The sequence below is a fragment of the Lissotriton helveticus genome, chromosome 9 (genome assembly GCF_964261635.1).
Source record: "Lissotriton helveticus chromosome 9, aLisHel1.1, whole genome shotgun sequence".
Lineage (NCBI taxonomy): Eukaryota > Metazoa > Chordata > Amphibia > Caudata > Salamandridae > Lissotriton > Lissotriton helveticus.
In genome coordinates, this window is record NC_136070.1 from 261,035,791 (window position 1) to 261,049,889 (window position 14,099).

The 14,099-nt window shown below is 44.6% G+C and overlaps 1 protein-coding gene across 3 annotated transcripts in view; it reads left to right on the plus strand.

Moving 5' to 3' along the window:
* Window positions 1-14,099, plus strand: part of FLVCR2 (FLVCR choline and putative heme transporter 2) — a 513,060-nt gene that overhangs the window by 402,951 nt on the left and 96,010 nt on the right. For all 3 annotated transcript variants that reach the window (XM_078659926.1, XM_078659924.1, XM_078659925.1), the window contains exon 9: window positions 3,952-4,063. In XM_078659926.1, coding sequence (XP_078516052.1) covers window positions 3,952-4,063 — 112 coding nt within the window. The remainder of the gene's footprint in view (window positions 1-3,951; window positions 4,064-14,099) is intronic.

The following is a 14,099-nucleotide window of genomic DNA, read 5'->3' on the forward strand; positions in this document are numbered from 1 at the left end:
CTAGCTCCCACACACGTCTCACAAATCTAAAATTGATCTATTTATGGGCAAAGACTCCTGCTGAAGATTACAATTTATTGTTGTTTGGGCGAAACAATGCCTGTAAATGGACTATTTGATATGTTTGCACTGTGCTGACCCTGTGGTTCTGTTTTGTAAAAGAAAAATCTATAAAATGTGTTTGGGGAAAAAGCAAGAGAATAACTGTGGCAGTAACATTTCCAATATATATGGAAAGAGAAATGCGAACGGAGGCTTCTTCACCAGACCTCATCCTTCCCCACACGAGCAAGTTGGGCATTTTCTCTACAGAAAACAGTACTTCCTGGTCTCTAGATTGTGCGCTCCGCCTGGAACCGAGGCGTGGTCCTTCAGAAGGCGCTTCTCTCCTTGGCTGGTTGGAAGCTTTGTATTTTCATCTTGTTGCCCCTCCAGTTGACTCCCTTCATTCAAAATGCCTGTGTGACATTCATATCAATCACTTCTAAGTTGATTCTGATAGCTCCACTGTGCCCCCCCCCCCCCCGTCCCCTGTTTAATCATCAGTTTGGTTCACAACACTCCTGCCCAACTCACAACAACTTTCATGAGCTTACAGATATGCTAGTCCAGTAAGAGGGCGGGGCTAGTTGGAAAGGAAAGAAGGCATACTGACAGAAAGCAACAAGCATTGGCAAAGCCAATAGGCCTTGTCAATAACATGCAAGTGCTTTGCCAATGTTCGTCTGTAAAGTATTGTCAGTACACACCGTGTTGCGTGTGAGTTTGCACAATGTGTGTTTGGTATGCAAGGTTTGGGTGCTTCCTGTTAGTGTTTGTGGTGTGTTCAGCGTTCATGCTATATACTTTTATGTATAAATGGTGTCAAGTGTGATTTATGTTTGTTGTGAGTGTGCCTCAGTGTTGAGTAATGCGGGCTTCCGTTGTTTGTATGTGTAGGAATGTGTGTGTGTGTTGTAGTGTGCGTGCCTGCCTCTGCTATATGTGCTTTTGTTGCGGAGGGTGTGCCTTAGCAATCTGTGTTTTTATTGTGATGCAAATTATAATGGATATTCATTTCTATGTGGTGTGTTGCCTTTTCCAAAGTGTGGTCTGCATTTGTTTAATGTGCTTTTTGTACGAGGGAGGTTTGCACTAAAGTGTGATTTGGAGTATTTATCGCCTATAAATGGGTGCATTGGTGTTGTGTTTGTGTGAGTTGGGGTGAAGCAGAGAAAGGGAGGGCGGAACAAAAGGGTGCAGCGAGTAACTGGAAAAACATCATCTTGACAGTTGTCCGATCCGTTAGTTTCTCCTGCAATCAGTTGTTTTGGAACGAGTGCCGTTCGAAGGTTACGGTAAAGAGTTGTGGCGAACCCGGTAGGTACTGGACAGTAAATTAATTGATGCCGGGAACCACAGTTAGCAGGACGAGCCTGCGACTGGGAAATATAAATCTACAGAATCATTGTGCAGAATGGAGAGTGATTCCCGCCACAGACACAGGGATACAAACTCATTGTGTGATATGTCCGCGCTATTTGCTCATGGCAGGGGATAGTCAGAATCAGAATCAGAAAGTACTTTATTCGGTTAAAATCATTAACCATAAAAGCGACAACATGAAAATTACACTTTATACAAATCTGGTTAAAAACACACAGTATCATTATATTTCTTTTACACCAATAGTTTTCCGTAATTTAAGAGCATGTTTAAAAAAGCTTGAAAGTACAACAACAGTTAAAACTGTATCCATTCTCTGACATTCTAGAAAAGCTAAACGACATCTGTTTAAATTCATGTCTTTAAGGAAGGGGATTAAAACTTTTCTGCGAGGTATAATATAAAATTTACAAAAGAATAAAATGTGAATATCAGATTGGGGTGAGGAATCATCACAAGGGCAGGTGGGTAAGTGTCGCGACCATAAATTCATTTCTGGGAAGGACAAGAGTCTAAAAACAAGATTTAATCTAAAGCGGGTTAAGAGAAATCGATCATAATTTGACATCAACAGGGTCAAATAGGGCTGTACTTTTACACCAGTAAATATTAAATTGTGCGAGGCAACTGTCTTTTTGCTGGCTTACGCTCGCCTTCTTTTGTCCTCAAGGTAGTCCAAACTCAGTTTTTTCAGAAATTTTCTGGGTATGTTTCCCATAGAGGGTGGGTCCTCATAATATTTGTGGTGTCCAATATCAATCATAAAATGTTTAATATATGCTAGCCAGTCAACGGTACCCGTATTTTCCATATTGAATATATCCTGTATCACAGCCCGATTAACTACACATTCGTTAGTAGTCCATACCCTGTCCCACAAGAGAATGGGCTGTATTCTAATTAAATCTGATATGTGGGGTTGACCCAGTTCCATATGACAAATATAAGTTGAAACGCTCTGCGGTACAGCTAGAACATCCCACAAGAATTTGTTTTCAACAATTTGTAATGGTTCAATATTAGAAAAACCCCAGAGTCCCGCACCATACAGGGCTACAGATGTACATGTGGCATTATATATAGTCAAGATTTCTCTTATTGGTTTATTACCCAGCTTTTTAAAAAAAGTCTTGATGGCCATTATAGTTTTTTGGAACAAAAGAGTTCTGGCCTTTATAGCACTTGTCCATCCCCCAGTTCATGGAACAAGATACCCAAATAAGGGAAAGAAGTAATATTTTCCAAGGGAACATTGTTTAAAAACATACTTTTCATATTTTTCCAAGATTTTGTACCACAGTTCATGGAGTATGTTTTTCCACAGTTAATTTTCAGGTCTAAGCTCAACATGAACTTTTCGAAGGATAATAACAATTTTTGTAAGGCCAAGGGGGTACGGGCCATTAGGACGGCATCGTCCGCGTACATGAGCGCAGGGATCAACCTCTTCCCCACCCTGGGCACATCCCTGCACTCCTGCAGGAGACGATGTTCAAGTCCATTAATGTAAAGAAGAAATAGGAAGGGGGCCAGACAGGGGATAGTCATTGATTCCTTTTGGGGACAGTTTTATTTTTTTACCTGTAAGACTATTGGTGTGCACAAAAAGCAGTAACATTTGCCAAAAATAATGGGATGTACAAAGTTTAATGTCTGTGTGAAAAAGTGTCACACTTTCAGAACACATAGGAAAGGGTAAACATGACGTGGCTGTGCTGCTACCCCAATCATTTTTTTCCCCGTATTTGCTATACTGTGGCTGTTTTGGGGAATCATTTCCTATTTGTACGCAGTGCATCCCGGTCATGAAGGCAGATCTTGTAGGAAGTTTCCATAATATTGAGCTTGTGTCAGTACTGCTTAGTCCCCTTCTAGCAACTGTGTGTGGTGGAACTGGAAGCACAGGGGTGAAAGTGATGACGCTGTGGTACAAATATTCATGGGTGAGAGCAACATAAATGCAAGCAATGGAAGGTCACAGTACTTTGGCCATGCTCCTGGGGGTAGGCAAACACGAAAGAGCACTTAAAAAGCCTTGCACCTTAATAAAAGAGACGAAAGCAAATGCAAGCGAGATGAAGCCAACCAGCTGTAAGCAATGGGCAGTCTCTAAGCCACTTGTAAACAAAATGCTGGCAAGCTACAGTGCATCTGCTGTCTCAGGTGAAACCTGAAAAAAGTCTTCCTAGTAGTCCTTGCACTCCTCCATCATAGCACCTTCCTAGCTGTCCTCTCATCAGATTCGGTGCTACAATGATAACATTTTGGAAAAATCATGTGGACACTGGATATGCCGGTTGGTGACGCCTGGGTAGTGGGCGGGACTCACCTAGTGACAGAAAGGTAGTGTGTTAGGCTCACTCTATTGACCGCATTCGTTTTAGAGAATCTTTTTCCAGTCCTACTTGTGCAGGTTGAGCTCAGAAAATAGTGCAGGAAGAGCAAGGACTTAAAATACTGTGTTTGACTGAGAGTAATGTTTCCTGTCTTTCATACTCATTTTGTCCCATTTTTCTCCATCCCCAGGTGTTTGGCATCATTTTCACCATCAGCCAGGGGCAAATCATCGACGACTACGGGACCTTAGCTGGAAACATATTTCTGTGCGCCTTCCTGCTGGTTGGGTTGATCATTACAGGTATGTAGACTGCAGCAGCCATCACCCAGACCCTGGTGCCGCCCTAATTGCACTGCTTGTTGTTTCCTGCAGTTTTCAGGTCTCGCCTGGCGTTGCAGTGCAAAGCGCTGCTCGCTCGGCGAGAGATTTTGTGGATGAGAGGTTTTCAGAAAGGGACTCGAAGCCCCGCCCCTCATTTGCATTGGCTGGCACCACCGTTTATGCTAAACGGTGGCCTGCCATTGGAAATTAGGGTTTTTTGTTGACGCCCTTTCGCCTCTGATCTGGACTGGGTTGCCTGCTTTGCTGCTGTCGCAGAGCAATTTCTTATCTTTATGGGGGTCAGCCACCTGTTTTCACTCAGCCCAGTAAACAAGCGGCTGAATGAAAACAGATGGCGAGCACTTGTCTGCTCGGGCATGCGAAGAGTACTCCTGGCTCCCAACACTTTACAGTTTGCTCAAGCTTGAATGCGATGATTTGAACCCGGCTTCCGGGAGTGGAAGTTTGTGCGAAGTTAGAAGTTTTATATTTTATACCAAAAACGTGTAAAAACGTAATTCAATAAATTACTACGTAAACAAGAAAGTGGGCGGACCAGGCAATAGCAGTAGCGCTCTTGTTGCCTGGAGCTGGAGAAGAGTGTCAAGGGCCGTACAATGCTTTCTGTTACACCACAAGCCTTGCGGCCCGGGGTAGGAGAACGGAAGAGAGTGTCATCTTTGATAATAAATAACCCCACCCTAATTGCTAACGCAGTATCTGCGAATCACAAGATTGCCCTGATGCACGTGCCATCTGCGGCAGGGTGGATGGCTTGCGCTTGGCTGGTCTGTCAGACTGTGTTGGCTCGCACCTCCGGCGGGCACCGTGCTGTCCTGGGCATCAAGTCACTCGACAGATGAGCAGCCAACCCAGGAGTAAGAGTAGGAAACAGGGAAATGGTGGCATGCTCAAGTTCTTAAACATGACGCGTAATAAGCCAGAGAAGGAGTGGGTTAGTATTGAATAAACAACGTCTGTCTTCGTAAGCAAAACCTTTGGCCATTCATTAAATGGATGGAGATTGCAGACTTGGTTGTGTGGCTCAATGAACGAACAGTTGGATGGATGAGGAGCTAAGTGAAGTACGTGGTCTCAGAGCACTCGGAAATGGTGAGTGTTCAGCTTTTTATTTCAGCTTCCTTACAACCTCACCGACCCCAAATACACCAATCTTAACGAAACATGCATACCCTGAAACACAATGCATTAAACTGTGATCCAAACCAGGAGAAAGAGATACAAATGTAGAGACTAAAGGGGTGAGGTAAAGTTGCACCATTCGTGCTGAAATTGTAATTTTATGCTGCCACTGTTCTGTGTCTATACTTGGAAAAATCAGTAAAAAAAACATCTAGTGACAAAACTGCAGTACGCGAAACCAGGAAACCATATCTCATCCCGGATTCCACTTGACTACCTTGTGTTGTCCCTGGGACTAGTGTCTACTTTTCCTTCATCATTGCATCAGTTTAGGTTGTGTGCTACACAAAAGTAAAATATGGGGCAAAAGACAACCTCCTCTTTGTATACTAATGACATCGTCATCAGGGTGGTAGAAGGAACATACATGTTTACAAGACTATGTTTACAATTTATCACGTATAACAATTACCACTCCACCAACTTAATATACTACATTGAAATGTGTTGCTCTGGGCCTAGGCCTAGAAACAACAGACCCCTTCAATCCCTCCTCCTGAAGGCCCGAGGGTCCCCGCGACGTGTGGTGACACTGCAGGAGTAAGCAAGCAACCCGATGCAAAACCAAATAGTTTAGATTGAGTGCGTTGTGATGGGAATGCTTGCGTTTGTTTGTAAAGTGTCAAAGCGCTGCAGGCTGGTAAAGTGGCCAGCCTGGCCCACAGCAACACCCCGACCTTCCCAGCCCACAGGGAGAATGCCAGAGTCCGGTGCAGCCACCCGGGGCAGGGATACGCCACTCCATCATCACAAACCCGTGATTAGTAACCGGAAATGAAGCAACGTCAGTCTGATTAATCTTTATGGTGCTGCTCTACACGTCTGTCTGCCCACAATGGCTGTAATGCAGCACAAGTGATGGTGCAGTGTGGTAGCATCAGTGTTTGATGTGCTCGTTTCCCAGTAAACATTTTCCTGTCTTTCTTTGCTGGAAGTAGGGCTCGTTTTCTTATTTTTCATGAGCTTTTATATATTTCACAAACACTGAGAAATGTTTTTAGGTAGACTTTCAATTCAGGATTTAGCCGACCCCAAATCAAAGATTCACTGTTTTATATTACCAGCACAGCCCTTTCTTCCTCATCGGTGTCCCCGTTCTAAGACATATTAAACACTACAGGAAACAATTCTCCATCTGTAGTAGTCCTTTTACTTTTCTGAACCCCCACAGGTCTGCGCCTCGTGCAGGTAGCCAGCACTTTTTCGTTCTGTAGGCTTCAATAGCGGATTCTAGCAATTGTATACCTCATTTATTCAAAAAATGTAGGAGGGTGCCTGAGTTCTGGCTCATAACAGACTTGCTTTATGCAACTGGCTTCCCTATGACAAGTAGTTGTCGATACATATTCCCAGTGCTTAATTTGAGCCGGTGGGAGCCTCTGGCACACATTTTTGGGAACCAGCACTTATTTCACCTCCTCATCAGACATTTCCAAAGAGTAAGAGAGCGAAAAGCACACAAAGAGGAAAGGAGGAGGAAGAGAAAGGCGTACAAAATGCCACAAAGGGCAAAAGCTGGTTCCTGCAGCAGTGAGATAAAGAGCCGGGAGTGCCTGTCTGTTGATTAAAGAGGCCTGAAGTGGATTCCTTGGTATTGGGCATGCAGCATTTATTAAGGTTTGTTGGACCTATAGTAGGATTCGAAGCCTCTCAGTAGGAGTTGTATTACTAGCTCATTCCATGCCTGGAGATGGGTATCATCAGCTGATAATAGCATTGGTATTTTCTCTCCTCCCATTACTGGTATGTCCACGTTTAGCTCCGGTAGACGTTTACCCAAGTCATTTTTAAAGTTTCAATAAAATAGGTTGAAGGACACAGCCTTGCCTGTCTCCAATTTGGATCTGGAAATCAGATGTGCATTCCAATTCTGACCTGTACCTGACCATAGTTGTATTCGTCCACTGGAGGCGATACAGGGCAGCAAGGAGATTTTCTGGCAGTCCTTGTTCTTTAACCCCTTCCACGCGGGGCTAATTCCCCCACGGTGCGTGGGGGGCCGCACGCGGCGCCACGTTACTCGTGGCGAGCCCAGCTTGTCATGCTGCACGGTGGAGCTGTGCTCATGACGAGCTGGACTTGTCACGACTCCGCCCACTCCTGTAGAACGCCCACACAGGCGGGGAATTAGCCACGTGTGGGAGGGCCGTGGCAGTCATGACGAGCTCAGCTCGTCATGAGCACAGCTCCACTGTGCCTCATAAGCATGGAAGGGGTTAAGCAGAGACCAGAGGAGGGCTCTGTCAACTGAATCCAATTCTTTTTTGATCTCTGAAGACCATGCACAGAGTAGATTTTTTGAACATCACATGTTTAATGCCTGTGAAGTAAAGTCTCATTGATCGGTCTACAGTCCACTCTCCTTTTCTGAACCCTGCTTGGTAGTCAGGCAAAATATTCTTGTTTCCCGCCCAGCTTTAGATGTAGTTGGGAAGCAATTTGCCCGGCAATAGGTCTCGCATTTACGCGAGTGTAAGCTATTGGCATTGTAAATGACAATGCCTTCTATTTATGTTTTTAAAACGAAAACAAAAATTTGGCATTATTTGCAATGTCAATAGCTCAAACTCGCGTGAAAGTGAGACCTATTGCATTGCAAATGCTTGTTCTTTCTTCTCAGTGGTACACTGCCAGTGGTAGCAGACCCCAGCAAGCGAGCTTCCTTCCTCAGATGGTATGTTGGTGCTTCATGGCCCCAACAGTACTTTCTTCCCAGCAGTTCTCCGTCAATGCCCCTGAGCAGGGCCGGCTTTAGGGCAGTGCGGCCGGTGCAGTCGCACTGGGTGCCGACCTGTGAACGGGGGCGTTGACCTTTGGGGGGTGCTGTGTTTAGCAATATCTCCTGATTGGAGAGATGAGAGGCACTTTTGCCCGGTGTTAGTGAGAGAATCCGATGAGGCGGTGATGTGGCCTAAGAGGCTGCTGTGATTGTCACAGCAGCCACCGCCAGCGCTAAAGACGGCCCTGCCTCTGGGCTCCCACCTTGCCCTAGTGTTAGTCGGACTGTGGCTCAGGGGTGCTGTATTTGTCAGAAATTAGCTTGCACTTCTGTCTGGGCAAGAACTGTGTAAAAGGAGGAGGGTGGAATCGTGGGCAGAACCTGTACAAAGAATAAACACATACATCAGTCATATCAGTCTGAATAATGAGGAAAAAACTTGAATATTAGTACCATGAAGTTGACGTGGCACGTCACTTCTGGCTAGGGGGAAGCCTTGTATGGAAACCTTATTCTTATGGGGTAGTGGCTTGCATCCAGTCGTTTAGCAGAGGGCTTTATTCTAGACTGTATTTATCAGAGGTGCAAAACCCATTGTGCAAAAAGGGCTTCTGCACCGCCCCCACTTCCCCGTGTTGTGAGTCTTAGTTCGGGCTGGTGCAGCTTCCAAGACTCATACTGTTCTTCAGCTGATGTGTGCTGGACTGCACTGGAGATGGGACCTCAGTGACCGCCTTTCCCTACAAAGTATTTTACAGTTCATCCAGAGGGTGAAATACAAGAAAAACGATTGAAACTGTGTTAAATGGGAAATGCATTATTTTATGCTATGAAAGCACAGCTGGCTGATGCAATCACTACAAATGTCTGTGTAACCAGTCAAGGAAATTAATTCTGGTTAGTGGAAATATGACGTTTTTATAGCGCTACGAGGACCCATCCTGTGACTGAAAGCAATGTGAATATACAAGTCATTCTTTAAATATTGTCATAAAGGTGACAGAAACCCAGCAAAAGTGTAGTTGTGGGAGTTGCTTTGCAACGAAATGAATCTTACATTGTGTGCTGCCTTCAGGACTTCTCTGTGAGTTCTCTATGATTTCAGCTGTGTTGAGCTTCTTCCAGCCGCACCCTAATCACTCCTATTGGAGAATGTGAGCGAGCTTCTAATGCATTTTCCTGTTGGTGCTCTGGGTCTTTAGAAATATGACTTTCTAGCTATGCCAACAAACCGGGGTGCGATCTAGCTCTGCCCACGGACCGGGCTGAAATGTTTTGGATGGGATCACTTCATAGTTCGGTGTGTTGCACTTTACTAACCGTTTGCTGAGGCACCACTCCTCTTCCTGTGTACTACTGTATTGTACTGCCACCTCTGTCCTGGTCTGCTACACTTCTCTTGTGCTGAACTTCGTGTTCTGATTTATTGCAATGTTCCATTGTGCTAATAGTTTGTGCTTCTTTTGCTGTGCTTCTTTGTTGCTCTTGTCTCCTTGCACTGTTTTTTTCTGTTCAGTCCTATTTTGCTTCAGTTCTCTCCAGGAGTAGTGTCTGTGCACTTCTTACCATGTGATGTATTGTTGCACTTCTACCAGTATGGTCAACTTCTTTTCTGTACTCTTCTCACCATATACTGTTGTACTGCACCCACCTCCGAACGTTTGCAGGTATGTTGGACTTCTCTGCGTTTCTCTACATGTGCTGGCTTGTTTCCCTCCTTTTCATTTACTGTTGTGGTGAACTTTGTGTTGTGGTGTTATGGCCTTCTCTCTGTGAATGTTGTGTTAGGGCTCTTCTCTTCTACTGGTGTTTGTACACCTTTCTGTAGCACTGCTCTGTGCTGCTCTGCTGTGCTTCTTAGAAGTTGGTATGTTGCACTTCTCCTGATTTACCTGTGTCCATCCACTTCTTTCCCTGTGCTGTTGTGCCAAACTTCTTCTGTTGTGGTATATTGCACTTTCCTGCTGTATGCTGTCACATTAATGCATGCTAGTACATTACACTTCAACCTAGGAGCTTGTGCTTGTGTAGGAAGTCTGTCAGAATGACTGTGTGTAACATTTCCCCCCATGCGCTGCTATGTTGCAGGAGACATGTGGCACACTATTATCAACTTGTGAGTACTGTGCCACACAGTGGGGGGATGGCATGGGGGGAAAATAAATTATTTCTGTAAATATTTTTTTTTAAAGTTCTTTTTCAGGGGATCTTGTTACAATAAAGAAAGATTTCCATTGAAAATCGTAATCACTGAATAGTCCTGCCCACGTGCGGGGATCCTGGAGCACTTCTTTACAATATGTGTACTTAAGTGTAGATGCTCACCTTACTTCAGGAATGCCAGGATTAGCACTATATTTATTAAAACGTTTTGCAGCTTATAAATGAGACTGTATTGGCCATTTGCATTAATTTGTATTTTTTTTTTAAAAGGGTCAAGATTGATAGGATAGGAAAATTACCAGGAGCGGAGTAATTTGTCCTTATAAGTCTCATTCACAAACTTTTTTATAAAGGAAAATGGAGAAGGAAGAGGAGGAGGAGGACTACGTAGACTGATAGGCTGCAATTCGGCAGATATGGACTGTAACTCTGTGCCTTTAAGGGCTCACAGCCCACCAATATCCCATCATGTCCAGCAGGTGGCAGTTGCCTCAGATCTTTTTCAGGCTTCTGGTGATAGGATCTTGGAGCACTGAGCTCGCCTTTTGTGGCTGTTTCCCTCAAAAATCTTGCTTAGACTTTTTGTCCACACCTTTACTTGATGGTTTTGAACAATTACTGCGTTTGTGTCATTTTCTAACAGGAAAATTATTTTTGTAGTCAAATAAAGTACCATCTTTATTTGACAGATGCCCTGCCTGTGACAGAAAGAAGGCCAAATCAGATCCTCAGGGTCAGTGTATTATCCGCCTTCTTGACAGTCACATTTCTGACAGATGTCAGCACTGCAAGATCTTTTCCAGGCATACCCTGAGGGACAGGGAGAAGATCCGCTTTCATGGAACTGAAAAGCAATAGACAGCAGCAGGCACAGTTTCAAGGTGGTACTACACTTGAGCGAGGAGAGGGTCAGTCCTCTACCAGGGCTCTTTCTCCTACCTCTGAGTACTCCACAAGAGGGAGATCCAATACAAGGAGGAATCCTCAAAGCAACGTCGTTCTCAGTCGATGCCGAGAATATCAACGTCCAGATGAGATATGGTGCCTACATGCTCACTGGCTAGAGTTGGGTCGATGTCAAGGAGGAGATTACGTACGAGGTTGAGACACCGGAGGTCGGCATTGAAGGATCCATGACGTTGAGACACAGAAGCTTGACGTTGAGAAACCTGTTGGTGTCGAGACATAGAGGGCAACCAACGTCGAGAAGCCTGTCGAGGCATACCAGATCTGCGGAATGGGTCAGGAAATCAAGACTAAGAAGGTTGGCATCAACTTCTGACTTTGAATATTCCAGGGCGTATTCGCCATTGTCGCTGGTCCTTATTCTGGACTCTCTGCAGCCTTCTGCATCCCCTCCGCCAGCTCCTTCAATGCCTACACCATATACTTTACCTCCACCTCTTCCTCGGACAGAGGCACCTTTTGGAGCTCCTTTACTGGTGAGGCCTCCAACTTCCCCAAGGACATCAAGGTTTCCTCCGGCCAAGTCCAGATCTCGTCATAGATCGTGAACAAGAGTGACTTTCAGACGTCTCTGTCATCGTTCTTGGTACTCCTGAAGTCGCTCCTCTAGGCACAGACATAGATATTATCCTAGGTCCAGATCCAGGTAACGATCCAGATGGAGGGATTTTTATTCCACTTCTTCCTCTAACACTGGAGGATACTCCCCAACGCAGACTGATTCTCCCTAGCCAAGGGTTTCGCCAGTTGATGATATTAATACGTTTCAGGAGGTGCTTGTACGAGGAGCTATAAAACTGAATATTTCATTGCTTGCTCCATCAATTGCTACACCGGTGATATTTGAGACTCTTCACTAACGTTCAGCATCAAGACCCCTTCTACCTCTACCTCTACTTCCAGGTTTATTAGAATCAGCCATTGAATTTCTCCTTACACTAGCATCAGCCAAAGCAGCTCTGTCTAGGCTTTAGAGAAAGTAAAAGCCTCCACAGTAGGACCCCTCATTCCTACGGCCAGAACCACCTCCTGACTCAGTTGTGATTTTGGATGCAAAAAAAGTTTACACAACTAATCCTTTCTCCATGGTTCCACCAGACAGGGAGAACAGGAAACTCAACCGTGTAGGGTGCAAGGTATGTGGCACAGCAGCCACAAATATGAAAGCGGCAAGTGCATCTGCCCTTCTCGGCAGGTATGATCGATCCTTATGGGACTACCTACAGCAATTTGTACACAACCTCCCTAGAGACCGCAGAGGGGTCATCCTATAAATCATGAATGAAGGCATGATGGTTTCTAATCAGGTGATCAGCACTGCTGCTGATTCATCACTTCTAGCAGCCTGTGGTTACTGCCAGGGATTGGCACTTGGGCGACATTCTTGGCTTCGTCTCACGATGCTCAGTAGGGAATACCCACCTTCCTCTCTCTGGTAACATTCTGTTTGGAAGTCATACAGATGATGGAATGGTGTGCTTGAAGAGCGAGATGGAGACCTTGAAGGCGGATGATCTGGAGAAAGGTAAGGAGCAACAAAAGCTTCCTTACAAACATTAGAAGAGGTGTTTTTAATCCAGAGAGGTTTCAAACCCGTCAGTGGTTGCAAGGACCCCACCAACAGCAGCAAAGGCCTTTCTAGGAAAATCAAAAGCATGAACCAAACGGAAGAGGCAGCCACCAATCTGCCCAAGCGGGAAAGGCTCCTACATACTCCAAACAATGAGCCTCTGCTTCTCCTTCTTCGGTTACCCCCTCCAGTAAAGGGAAGTTTTTCAGAATATCTAACAAAGTGGAAATCCATCACAAACGATACTGAGTTCTGAATATTGTACAGAATGGTTATTGTCTCAGATTCACCAGTCCTCCACCAAACATTCTACCAAAAATCAATCAGCATCTACAGATGCTGCGATCAGAAGAGAACATCCTTCTGAATAAACATATGATGGGGCTCGTACCTCTCAACCAACGGGAAACGGGGATTTATTCCTGTTATTTCTTGATGGAAAAAAAGGTCCCAAAAACGGATTCAGATCCATACTAGATCAGAAAGTCGCAAACAAATAGACAAGGAGAGAAAAATTGAGAATGTTAGCTTTACATCAAATTTATCGTCCAATCCATCAAGGAGACTGACTCTGTTGCATAGATTGTCAGAATGCATAGTTTAAAACTCAGCCAGAAAACACAGCAAATTCCTGATATTTGTAGTAGAACATGATCAGTACACAGTTTCAGCCCACAGAACTTTTTCGACGTACATGGCAGTGGTCTTCGCACATCTTGGGAAATTCTGAATATTTGTCAATCCATATCCAGACAACTGGCTTATCAAGGCTTGAACGCAACAACAAGCATAATAGCATTATCAAATAACTATCTCTACTCTCAATCAGCTAAGTCTTCACGTCAGACACCAGAAAACTGGCATATCTCCAGTTCAGTCTCTTCATTATCTAGGAGCAACTATCGACTCCATAAAAGCAAAAGTATATCCTTCGGAGGAGAGACTTTTATCCTTATGTCTGAAATGTAAATCACTCATGAAAGTCTCTCATCCAATGGTGAGAAATATCATCTCTTCTAGGCTCAGGGGCTTAGGGGCATCTTGCATACTCCTGACAGCAAATGAGACCACTACAAGAATGTCTGGAGGACCAGTGGACTCCATACTCTGCTAATTGGGAAGACAAGATCATACTTTCCCACAAAGCAAGGCAATCGCTCAAATGTTGGTGCACACTGAAAAATCTCCTACAAGGAATGCCTTTCCATCAGGATGTTGCCTCTCAGACAACAGTGATGGATGTCTGTCTGTTAGGTTGGGAAGCACACGTGGATCACCTTCAGTTTCTGGGAACATGGCCTGTGAAGGGAATGACTTATCATTGCAACCTTCTGGAACTAAGAGCTGTTCATTTGGCCTTAAAATCTTTTTTTACCATCCTTCAGGACAAAATC